This window comes from Oryza sativa, chromosome 1 (genome assembly GCF_034140825.1).
Source record: "Oryza sativa Japonica Group chromosome 1, ASM3414082v1".
Lineage (NCBI taxonomy): Eukaryota > Viridiplantae > Streptophyta > Magnoliopsida > Poales > Poaceae > Oryza > Oryza sativa.
Window position 1 is genome coordinate 32,358,034 of NC_089035.1, and position 11,965 is coordinate 32,369,998.

At 47.7% G+C, this 11,965-nt stretch overlaps 3 protein-coding genes and 1 long non-coding RNA gene across 4 annotated transcripts; 3 read left to right on the plus strand and 1 right to left on the minus strand.

The window, feature by feature from the left end:
* Nucleotides 1-3,398: 3,398 nt before the first annotated feature.
* LOC4325143 (potassium channel KAT3-like) lies at nucleotides 3,399-6,195 on the plus strand. The gene is made up of 9 exons (XM_015777457.3): nucleotides 3,399-3,664; nucleotides 3,775-3,990; nucleotides 4,099-4,254; nucleotides 4,359-4,416; nucleotides 4,531-4,848; nucleotides 4,939-5,178; nucleotides 5,258-5,356; nucleotides 5,442-5,474; nucleotides 5,583-6,195. The coding sequence occupies exons 1-9, from the start codon at nucleotides 3,474-3,476 to the stop codon at nucleotides 5,778-5,780; spliced, it is 1,509 nt and encodes a 502-aa protein (XP_015632943.1). The 5' UTR covers nucleotides 3,399-3,473; the 3' UTR covers nucleotides 5,781-6,195.
* Nucleotides 6,196-6,731: 536 nt separating this feature from the next.
* LOC136351783 (uncharacterized) lies at nucleotides 6,732-7,536 on the minus strand. The gene has a single exon (XM_066304125.1). The coding sequence runs from the start codon at nucleotides 7,311-7,313 to the stop codon at nucleotides 6,732-6,734; it is 582 nt and encodes a 193-aa protein (XP_066160222.1). The 5' UTR covers nucleotides 7,314-7,536.
* Nucleotides 7,537-8,630: 1,094 nt separating this feature from the next.
* On the plus strand, nucleotides 8,631-9,270 carry LOC134413643 (uncharacterized). The gene has a single exon (NM_001428196.1). The coding sequence runs from the start codon at nucleotides 8,801-8,803 to the stop codon at nucleotides 9,011-9,013; it is 213 nt and encodes a 70-aa protein (NP_001415125.1). The 5' UTR covers nucleotides 8,631-8,800; the 3' UTR covers nucleotides 9,014-9,270.
* Nucleotides 9,271-9,658: 388 nt separating this feature from the next.
* LOC136351785 (uncharacterized) lies at nucleotides 9,659-10,935 on the plus strand. Its single transcript, XR_010734994.1, has 2 exons — nucleotides 9,659-10,060; nucleotides 10,314-10,935. It is a non-coding gene; the product is annotated as an uncharacterized lncRNA (long non-coding RNA).
* The last annotated feature ends 1,030 nt before the right edge of the window (nucleotides 10,936-11,965 follow it).

Below are 11,965 nucleotides of genomic sequence, written 5' to 3' on the forward strand. Positions count from 1 at the left end.
ACAAAATATCACTTCCAGGACAAGGCAATCCTATTAAATAATTAACAATCTATTATATCATTAACTAAAATAAGTTGTTATGTGAGCACCTGGGGAGGTTCCCCTGAAGACTCTTTTCTTTGTAGAACCTTGTCCATTTTTCTATAATGGAAATGGAGGGCTATGCCCTTTGCTAAAAAAAAATCATTCACTAAAATAAGTTTAAAAAAACTATCTGAGACCTAAAAATTATCATATTGATAAAAAGAGAGAGAGAAATATACATTGCTTGATTGTAATGTGTACGGTTTCTATCCATGTAGATTGATTGATATAGTTGTATAATACAAAAGAATACCATATTTGTAAAAATAGAAGTAAGAATTGTACATGTCAAATTCAACTCTTAAAATCTAGTTTTGCGCAAAATTGTTTGGGAAACTATCCTATTTTTTGCATGGACATTATGTTGTTAATTTAAAACGTTAGCTAACCGACATTTGGCATATCTTTATGGTTTAATTAACTTTTCCTGTTTACTACATTTATCCTTTGATGGGTACTTTTTTAGCTAGGGAGTATATAGTATCTACTTTATGGTGGTGTTTGAGATTGATGAAGATGATGAAGTGGGTGCCCGTAAAACGAGAAAACCATTAACGTATGATCAATTAAGTTTTAATTATTATAAACTTGAAAAATAAATTTATTGTACCATTTAGCAATTTGAAAACATGCTAACAGAAATCGAGATAAAATCTACATTTTATGAGAAGACAACACGGCCTCTAATAACCAGTAATATTTGATACAGCTCCCTGGTCTGCTTCATTTAAGCAATCATCAGTGTCATCTAGTCTACTGTCTACACATGCTAGGGGAACATACTAGTATGTATATAAAATTGGATATATTCATTTTATCCTCAACTCTAATCTTATTTTAATCAACACCCTTTGCATAGTTTAGAGGGAGTATATCTGGATCTATTGTAGGAAAGTACCGACGGTCAGGGCCGGCCCTGGCCCTATGCAGCCGAGGCGACCGCTGGGGGCCCATGATGGTAGGGGGCCTATAATGGTGGGGGTGCCAACACCTAATACTAGTAACATAATATCTCATCCGATGTTGAGATCAATGATTTTTATTCAGAATTAAAGGTGTTGCAAGTGAGTTTGCCAGATTCTTGGATGTTCGCGCCTGAGATTCTGAAGTTTGTTATGGATGCAGATTTCTATCCAAATGTTGCAGTTGCCTATCGAATTCTCTTAACCGTACCTATGACGGTAGCTTCATCTGAAAGAAGTTTCTCAAAATTGAAGTTGTTGAAGAACTATTTGATATCAATTATGTTGCAAGAAAGGTTAAATGACTTGGCTATATGCTCAATCGAGAAGGATATCTTGGACACTATTGATCTTAATACCGTTCTCGATGATTTTGCATCAAGAAATGCCCGAAGAAATATCTTTTCATAGGAAGCAATGGATGTGATGGGATTCTATTCTTCATTAAGTTAATGAATAATGATATTAGTTCCAAGTTACAAATATATTGTTATTCGATGATTTTGCATCAAGAAATGCCCGAAGAAATATCTTTTCATAGGAAGCAATGGATGTGATGGGATTCTATTCTTCATTAAGTTAATGAATAATGATATTAGTTCCAAGTTACAAATATATTGTTATTTTGGTCGACTTTATTTCTTGATAATTATCAGGCATGTCAAATTTAATATATGGATGTATTTGTTTTCGTTTTGCAAGTAAAATTAGCGTATATATATATCAATAATTTTATATATAGCTTAGAGGGCCCATCGCGATGAGTTCGTCTAGGGCCCTCAAAATCATAGGACCGGCCCTGCCGATGGTGTGGTTATACAATTATGAGTGCATAACTTTATCTATAAGGCCAATAAGGGTTTAGATCCTAACGGCATATGACATCTATCTCTTTAAAAGCAAGAAGTAGTGGGCTATAAACCAACTACAAACTTATATGTGGAATAGAGATATAAAGAGCAGTGCTATACATCCGACTCAATCATCCAACTCACGTGTTGAACCAACCAGTAACAGTAACAGAGCTCATTGTCATTCATGTGGATTCAGCCAAAAACAAGTTTATATGTGTTGTACGTGGGTTGGACAGGTAGGGTCATACGTATAGTCGTTCTGATAAAGAAAAGAATATTAGCTCTCATGTAGGAGCTAGCTATACATATGTTTTAAGTTATTTTCATTAAATTCATAATGAGGAAAAATAGATTTTAGAGAAAAATAGAGTCAAGCTTATAGTTAATTTATTATACATGTTAGTTTTAATATGAGCTAATAGTCAATAGTTAGATATACTATTAAACTTGCTTTAACGGTACTCGTGGGGTGTGACTATATGCATGCGTGTGCATTTTTTATATGATCATAAAAAGAATACATGACAATATAATATTTTTCTTTTATTAATGTGGTAATTTGTATGTTTTTAAAAACTTAAACGCCTGATGGCTCCTTTTTCAACCTCCGTTTATATACAACGCACGATCACATATCTTAGTCAATCAAAGGAAAAAAAACAATATGCTATCTGCACTCATATACGTTCGGTGCAATATCATACTAGGGCCTATAAGTTCGCTAGTTGTGCGCATCTCGGATATGCTGATATGCTACACTCACTTCTTGTTGATGTCTAATTCCCGCCGCTTATGAAAAAACATGCATTGGCATCTTCAGGCTTTGCACAATAAAGACAATATTTTTAGCATGTCCCCCTACTGATCAGATTATCATGGCACACTTTAGCTCATTGAAAGAATATGCTGACCATTAGGCCATTAATCTTGCCCGCGAATTAACCTGATAACTAACTTAACAACCTCTGCGCGCCCCCACTACTGTAATGGCCACGCCACCATCGCCACAGATCAATCTGGCATCGACACAGGTCAGGAAGCATCTGACATTAGTGCACCATCACCGTGTCTGTGTCTTCAACACGGCAACACCTGACAACTGACGAGACCAAAGGTAATATTACCTCCGTCCCAAAATAAGTACAGCCGTAGATATCCATGTCCAACATTTAACCGTCCGTCTTATTTGAAAAATTTGTGAAAAATTTAAAAATATTTAGTCACACAAAAAGTACTATTCATGTTTTATCATCTACTAGCAATAAAAATACTAATCATAAAAAAATTTCAAATAAGACGAACAGTCAAACGTTGAATATGAATAGTGTAAAACTACACTTATTTTAGGATGGAGGGATTACTAAGCAGTATCATCATCTTCTCTAAAGCCGTTCCTGTTCCATGTATAAGTATGAATCCACTTTTAGTTCAGAGCAACAGTACGAGGTCTCCTCCGTTATAAATACGCGGCGACGCCGCGGCGACTCTGCAGAATTCAGCAACCTGACCTCTCCCGTTCTCCTGCAGCTAGCCTCCGGCCAGTCTCCAGCGCGTCGCCCTGGACCGAAATATTATGCCACGTTCTTCTCGTATGAATCTGTGGCCGCATTGCTTCCCGTGTTTCGACGATGGCGACAGATCAGGCAACAGGTTCAGTACTGTATGCAACTTCCCCGATGATCTCCTCCCGTCGCTCGGTGCTACCGCTCACCAGCCTCCCAAGCTCAGGAAATACCTCGTCTCGCCTTATGACCCGCGTTACAAGTACGCGTGCCTCTGCTTCCGTATATGCCTCCAAGACTGTTGTTGTTCATGGATATCGATCGATCAAGAACTGAAATGTACGTTTTGATGCTCCTTGTTAATTTTTACAGGGTCTGGGAAACATTTCTGATCATCCTGGTGGTGTACTCGGCGTGGATCTGCCCGCTGGAGTTCGCATTCCTGAGGTACCTGCCCAGCGCGCCTTTTGTCGTGGACGATGTCGTCAACGGGTTTTTCGCCGTCGACATCATGCTCACTTTCTTCGTCCCGTTCGTGGACAAGAAGTCCTACCTCCTCGTTAACGATCCGAAGAAAATAGCAGTCAGGTACGTACTAGCTAGTTAGTTCAGAACTTGAACAGCTAGTTAATTTCCGGAGATCAGGCAGACAGACAACATGGCACAGCTTAATTTTCTTGTGCTCACTGCATTCAGGTACCTGTCGTCTTGGTTCGTCTTCGATGTATGCTCGACTGTTCCATTCCACTCCATCAGCCTGCTGTTCAACGAGCACGGGCATGACCTTGGCTTCAAGTTTCTCAATGTTCTCAGGCTCTGGCGGTTGCGTCGAGTCAGTTCGATGTTTGCGAGGTAAACGCCACACGTGCCCTACCAATCCACTGTAAAATGGTTATACGCTAGCCAGTAGTCAGCATGTGACATATATATACTATACTTTGATACACCATATATAGGCTTGAGAAGGACATCCGGTTCAACTACGCGGTGATACGCTGCACGAAGCTCATCTCGGTACGTCCATGATACGATATCTTTTCCTCTGATCAGTACGTTCTATTCCTCTGATCAGTACGTTCTACTCCACCAACGAGCAAAACGAAACTTCTATCTGCATGGCAACACCAGGTCACCCTCTTCGCGATACACTGCGCCGGGTGCATCAACTACCTTATCGCCGACAGGTACCCGGACCCGAGGAGGACATGGATCGGCGCCGTGATGCCCAACTTCAGGGAGGACGGGCTGTGGATCCGGTACGTGACGGCCATGTACTGGTCCATCACGACGCTGACCACCACGGGCTACGGCGACCTGCACGCCGAGAACGCCAGGGAGATGCTGTTCGGCATCTGCTACATGCTCTTCAACCTCTGGCTCACCGCCTACCTCATCGGCAACATGACCAACCTCGTCGTCCACAGCACCAGCCGCACCCGAGACTTTGTACGTACTGTCCGATCCTACCAAAGCTTCTGTGCTTTTGTTCTCTGTATTGTGGTTTGACGATCGAAATGGCTTGTGCGTTATTTGCAGAGGGATGTGGTTCAGGCCGCCTCAGAATTCGCGGCGAGGAACCAGCTGCCGCAGCAAATAGAGGAGCAGATGCTGAACCACATATGCCTCCGGTACAAGACCGATGGCCTCAAGCAGCAGGAGACGCTAGACGTCCTCCCGAAGGCGATGCGATCCAGCATTTCTCACTACCTCTTCTTCCGGGTTGTTCAAGGAGCCTACCTGTTCAAGGGAGTCTCCTCAAGGTTCATCCAGCAGTTGGTGAGAAACGAGGCTGAATTTTGCATAAAAAATTGCGTAATGGAAGACCCTCATTAACAATTTGGTTGTATATATGCAGGTAACAGAGATGCAAGCAGAGTACTTCGCCCCAAAGGAAGACATCATACTGCAGAATGACAGCCCATCGGACTTGTATCTTCTTGTATCCGGAGCAGTAGTACGTAAAATCTAGTACTTTAATACTACCTATATATGTATGATCAGTGCACAAATCGTAACGGAAAATGAATTTCTACTTACAGGACATTCTGGTATTCCTAGATGGAACAGAACAGGTAATGGTATCTCCTGAGTTGCTGTTTCTGAAAAGACAGATAACGGGTTTCCGGACAAAGATCAGACGCACTTGAAAAAATGACACCTGGGGCCGTTTCATGTTTCAGGTTTACAGGAGAGCAGCTGAGGGAGAACTGCTAGGGGAGATAGGTGTACTGTGCAACAAGCCACAGTCGTTCACTTTCCGGACGACAAAACTATCTCAGATTCTGAGGATCAGTAGGACCAAGCTGTTGGGTATCATCCAGGAGAACAGAGAAGACGGCGACATCATCAGAAGCAACCTTCAGCAAGTGAACGTATAAGTGGGCTAGCTTCGCTGGGCGTGCTCAACGCAAGACAGATGCCTCTGTTGGAAAATAGCATTTAAGTTTTGAGCGGATAGCATCTAATAGTTTCTGTACAAAAAACTAAAAATGGAGGAAAGATCATGCGGTGGAACTGGTGAAAACTGAAAAGATTATCTGTACTAGAACATCATGCAGTGTAACTGGTGAAAAAACGATCTGTGTTCGGACAGATCTTGGACGTTGAGACAATATCACCTGCCTGTCAAAGAAAACTACTACTACCTTTACCAATCATTTAGGGTTCACGCAGTAAATAATGTGACTTCAAATCTGTGTAAGCTTGTAACAAACGAGATAGCTGTAATGTCCCGGTAAAGAATGGCTCGAAGAAATTGAGTATATATTTGGTTCCTTCTTTCGGACCGGGAAGATTTTATAGAATGGGCCTTTTTAGCACAACAAAGTTGTATTGGTTTTTGCAATAAGTTCACCTACAGTCCCTCAACTTTACCTCAAGTCTGTATGACATCCCTATTCCCCAATACCAGAAATGTTTTACCCCTCATGTTTAAAACCATGCAAAATAGGTCCTATAGCAGTATATATAGGTGGTTTCGCTGACGCGGCATCCTAGTCAACAATATGGATCCACATGTAAGTGAGATGAATAAAAACGTGGGGGTCAGCATCCCTTCTTTCTTCTCTTTTCTCTTCTCTTTCTTCTCCTTGCCGCAGAGCGTGGTGCGGCAGCGGGCGGCGACAAGCGGCTGGAGTAGGTAGGCGCAGCGGTGGCGCCGGGCGGAGCGGAGCAGCGGCGGCGGCGGGCGAGCGCCAGGAGGTCGCTGGCAGCAGAGGGGGAGCGACAGCGAGCGAGCGCGGTAGCGGGCGACTTAAAGCAAGCAGTCGGAGAGAGGAGCCAGCCGAGCAGAGTGGGGGCGGCGGTGGGCGAGCTCTCGCATGAGGCTGTCAAGGTTGATGTCGAAGTCGTCCGATGCCACAGCCGCGGTGCCGCCGCTTCTGCTTGCACCGGGACAGGGCGTAGGAGGTAGATGAAGATGGCCCGAGGAGGTGATGAGGTGGTTCCGGCAGAGAGCACCAGGCTATTGGGCAACCGTCAACTGGTCCGGAGGTCAGTGAGGAAGGCGGGACCGGCCATGCAGGCCATGGAGCGGGCCTGCGACGGAGTGGGCGGTGGATCGGAGGGGACCCGGCGGCAGTCCGGCGTGGTGGGGAGCTCATCCGCCGCGAGCGGCATAGAGCACCATACCGGGCTCCAGCGGTAGTGCGCGCGACATCCTTGACGGGGAGGTGGGAGACGACCTTGCTGAGGAGCTCGTCAGGGAGGGTGCTGATGCGGTCGACGACGTCGTGCGGGGTAAGTGCGCAGAGGCGTGTGGTAGCGGAGACGGGCGGGCTGGGGAGGGTGTAGTGGATGTAGGAGAGCACGCGTGCCACGGTCCCATACACATCATCTGGGTCGTCCCCGCGCCGCCGGAACTCGGCCGCCATTGCGCGGCCCATGGGTACAGGTAGCACACGGGTGTCCATGGCCGTCGCTCCGCTTGCTGCCCTCTTCCTGCCTCGCTCGCCCCCTGCTGCCGCACTAGCCCGTTGTGGCTTCACCCTCTGCCACCGGTGGCCTCGCTCGCTGAAGAAGATAATAGAAGAGAAGAGTAGAGAGAAAAGAGGAGAAGAGATGGTAGACCTCACTTACATGTGGGCCCTATATATATATATATATATATTGCTGACTAGGACGCTTCATCAGCTTAATGAGAGATCCATACTGCTATAGGACCTAACTTGCACGGTTTTATATAGTTTAGGGGTGAAGAATTCTTGTATTGGGGATTATGGATGTCATACAAGCTGGACGTAAAGTGGAGGGATGGCCGGTGAACTTATTTCTTGATTTTTATTATCATGTGGGCCTAAATACAAGGGCTGCCGGATTTATCTTGGGCCAAGCTCTTTACGCACACCACCGGGGCCTAACTAGTCTAAGATCCTAGTATGGGCTTTTTCTCAAAAGAAAAGGGGAGTAGGCCCAGAGATAAATTAAACGACTCAGACTACTCTTTCTCCCCGTTTTTCCGCCTTCGCTCCGCTCCACTGTCCCAAAAGGGCTAAAACCCTTCTAAAAAAAATAAAAAGCCCAAAACCGATCGAGTACGTCCACAAACACAATTCGGATGGAATATCCCGAAAATTTGGCGAAGAAATACCATTGGTGGTCTACGAGAAACTCAGTTCTACCACACCAAGCCCTCTTCACTAAGGGCTGTGTTTAGTTCAGCGTAAAGTTTAGATTTTGGTTGAAATTGGAGTTGATGTGACTGAAAAATTGTGTGTATATAACATGTTAATGTGATAGAAAAGGACTGAAGCTTGGATCCGAACTTTGGATCTAAACACAGCCTAACACGTGTACTACGAGAAACACACTGCGAACCGTCGCATCGCTGGAGGACGTTTGAAAATCGAAACCGAAGCCCGGCCACGGCACTGGACCACGGAAACTGGAAGCCACTCGAGCGCACCCACCACTCCGTCCGCACGCCACCACTTCGTCCGCACGCCCCCTCCTCCTCGGCTGCGCGGCAACGAGTCCAACGAGTCCCCCATTGGATTCCCTCCGCCGGCACGCATGACGCCTCCAGCACAACCAACGGCTACCTGCTGACTGACTGACTGACTCCTGACCGCCTTTAACTTTTAACGGCTACTCCACTCAAAGCGGCCCGCCAACGGGCCCCGCTGGGCCCCGCCCGCCCGGTCACCGGGGATTCGAACGTTTCGCCCTCCCTGCGACCACCAACGGCTACATCCCACCTATAAATTCCCCCTCACCACGCCGCCCATTTCCCGCACTGCAATTCCCACACTTGCACGCACACACGAACACCACAGAGAGAGTCCAGCGGCGCCCGGCGAGAAGCTTCAGCCAAGTCACAGCGGCCTCGGCTTCTTGCAGCTCGCTGCTCTTCCCTCTCTTGATCGTGTCTCGTGCCACACATCCTCGTTTCGTCATCTCCATGGCGGCGTCGACCAAGGCCTTGGCTCTCCTCTTCGCGGTGCTCGTCGCGCTCGTGGCGGCGACGGCGGCCGTGAGAGTGCTGGAGGAGGAGGCCGTCGAGCTGGGCGGCCTCGCGCCTGCTCCCGCGCCGGCCAACGCGGCGGGCGCCGTCGCGCCGGGGGCGTGGGCCGTGGCCGCGGTCGTCTCGCTCCTGGCCTTCCTCGCGCATTGAGATGAGATTCGACCCCTGAGAGGGCGCAGCGGGTAGTTTGCGGAATCTGTTGGGACGGGAATCCTGTGGTTTGGATTTCCGTTGCAGCGGTAGCATTTGGTGTTTATCTGAGGAGATTATTGCTGTACGTTTCTATAGTTATTTTAGGCGTGTTTGTTCTAGTCCGTTATGGAGGTGTTGTGTACTGCCGATCTCTCTTTTGCCTGTATAAGAGAGGAATATGGTTTTGAATAATACAATTCATTTACTATTCTTTTATAAGCTCTGTCCTGTGCACTCTCAGAAAAACTGCTCATAAAGGGCCAAAAATACTCGGAACACGTTGGTACTACACTCGGAAAAAGGAATAAGTTCATTTAGTGACCCTCAAAAGTGATTGAAATCTAATCCGTAACCTTAAACTACAAAACCGGATATCTCGACTCCCAAACTCTTAAAACCCACCAATTTGACTCCCTTGGTGGTTTTGGAGGACGGTTTTGCTGACGTAGCGCCTACGTGGCGGTATTGACCGGGTCTCTTTTACACGTGGCGTTGACGTGACGTTTAGGTGGCATTTAGAATTAAAAATATGTGTGGGACCCATTTGTCATTGACATGCAAAAGAATTTGTGGGACCCACGTGTCCCTTCTCTCTCTCCCCTCCCTCCTGTTCCTTTTCCTCCTCGCCGCTCCCTCTCTCTCTCTCGAGTGGCAGAGGCGTGGGCGTGGCGCGACGGCCTGCGAGCGGCGGAGGCGCGGGAGTGGCGGCGGCAGGCACTGGAGCGGCGACGGTGGAGGCATCAGTGCGCCAGCTAGGCGGTGGCAAGCAACAGCCGTCATCGGTGACCCGACCAAGCCGCACCAAGCAGGATCCGCGGCAAGCAGGAAGCGGTGAGCAGCGGAAGCCGACGGCTGTTGCTTGGTGCCCCTTCCTCGACGTCGGCGAGCAGGAGGCGGCAAGCAAGCCCAGCGGCGTCGCCCTTGCTGGACCGCAGAAATGGTTTCTTCTCAATTCTAAGCTTGCTCTGCTACTTCATTGGATCCGGCGGCCATCTACACGCAGCGGTAGGCCAATAGCTGTCATCTTGCCAGATATTTCTGTCCCACAAATACACTGAATCTTGCTTTGCTGCAAATGGGAGGTTTTGGTAGATGCATAGCATTTGGGGATCTCTTTCCTTTGTTATCTTTAATTTCCTTTTCTCTTTTTTATGCATGCGAATGATTTGTCCATGTAAAGGTGAGGAGTAGATTTTGGTTTTGGATGAGGGGTGATGCAACTATGCTAAGATTAGTTATTTTTTCTGTAAATGCGCAGAGTTAGCAGTAACTATTTGATGTTGATACGGATGGTGATGAAGCGGAGGAGGTGGAGAAGGAGGTCGCGTGACGGCGGACGGCGGCGGTGACGGTGGAGGACATCGTCGTCATCGACCCCGCCGCATGTGCCTCCCCCCGTCCTCCTGCTACTCGCAGGCCGCCGCGCCATGCCCGCGCCTCCGCCGCTCACCGCCGTCTCTGCCCGCCGCCGCTCCGGCCCTCGCCGCCGTCGCCGCGAGAGAGAGAAGGGACACGTGGGTCCCACAAATTCTTTTGCGTGTCAATGACAAATGAGTCCCACGCATATTTTTAATTCTAAATGCCACCTAAATGCCATGTCAACGCCACGTGTAAAGGAGAACCGGTCAATACCGCAACGTAGGCGCCACGTCAGCAAAACCGCTCTCCAAAACCACTAAGGGAGTCAAATTACACCGGTTTTAAGAGTTTGGGGGTCGAGATATCCGATTTTGTGGTTTAGGGCCACGGATTAGATTTCGATCACTTTTGAGGGTCACTAAGTGAACTTATTCCCTCGGAAAAAACATTGCTCACTACATGAGGACGATCAGGATCTGTCAATTTGATCCGTTTTCTCTTGTTCTTTTAGAGGAGGCCCATTAAGCTCTCCAACGGACCCAACTGGCCCGTGGCACATACGGCCCACTTTCTGTTCGGTTTCATTCAGAAGAAAGCCCACAGACTGGCCCGTTTAATTATGAAAACACATGCCTCGGCCCGAGTGTAGCGTGTATGGCTGTACGCATCATATCTACAGGGAGAGATGATCGCCAATTTGCGATCGCCCATCAGATCAAATGCACCTTTTGTTGAACGCGCTTTTGTTCTGGATCTCTTTAGGATAAGATGGTGGTGTCCCGTCCCCCTCCCCCAGGCCCCAGCTATTCCAGCTTCCGATCAAGCCGCCCGCCTTACCTCTCCTGGCCGTCCCACCCCACCATCCAAAGCTAGATAGCAACCACACGTGCCCGCGTCGATGCGGCGCAACACCTGTGCATGCACGCATTGGCGCGCGCGATCGAAATCGTGATGCGCCTCAAGCTAGCAGTAAACCACCTCCCCCGTGCATCTCCTGACTCCTGTTCATATATCCGGCCGCTGTTTTCCCCCAGTACTGTTGCCGGTCGCTGACGAGACACCCCATGTGTACGACGATCTCGCCCTGTGCTCCCCCACTGCTGCTTAGTTCGGTCGTTCGGTTTCGGTCGACACGGTCTAGTTATTTCGTCTATCTGTGACGAATCGCGCGCATACGTACGTACTGGAGGGCCGATCGGATCGAGGACTGCCACTTTGCCAAGTTGCGATGTTTTTGGTTTGGCAACGGGCGGGCAGCTGCAACTTTCAGGAGATGCACACCAGCTGTTCCAACGAATCGGGCCCTGTTGATTTCTCCACTCGTCCACATGTTTTTTTACACGTGAGCGAACTCTATCTCATATTCCTGGACACCTATATTATATTAGCATATCCATACGCATTTGACGCATGGACGCGTAGTGATAATCACCAGAAAGTTCAGATCAGGTTACTGTGTTATACTGTACTATGCTATATATGTATGCTTTGCTAGCTACTAGTCTCATTCAGATTCAGCTGCTAGCTGCTTGCTAGCTAGTGTACTCGTTC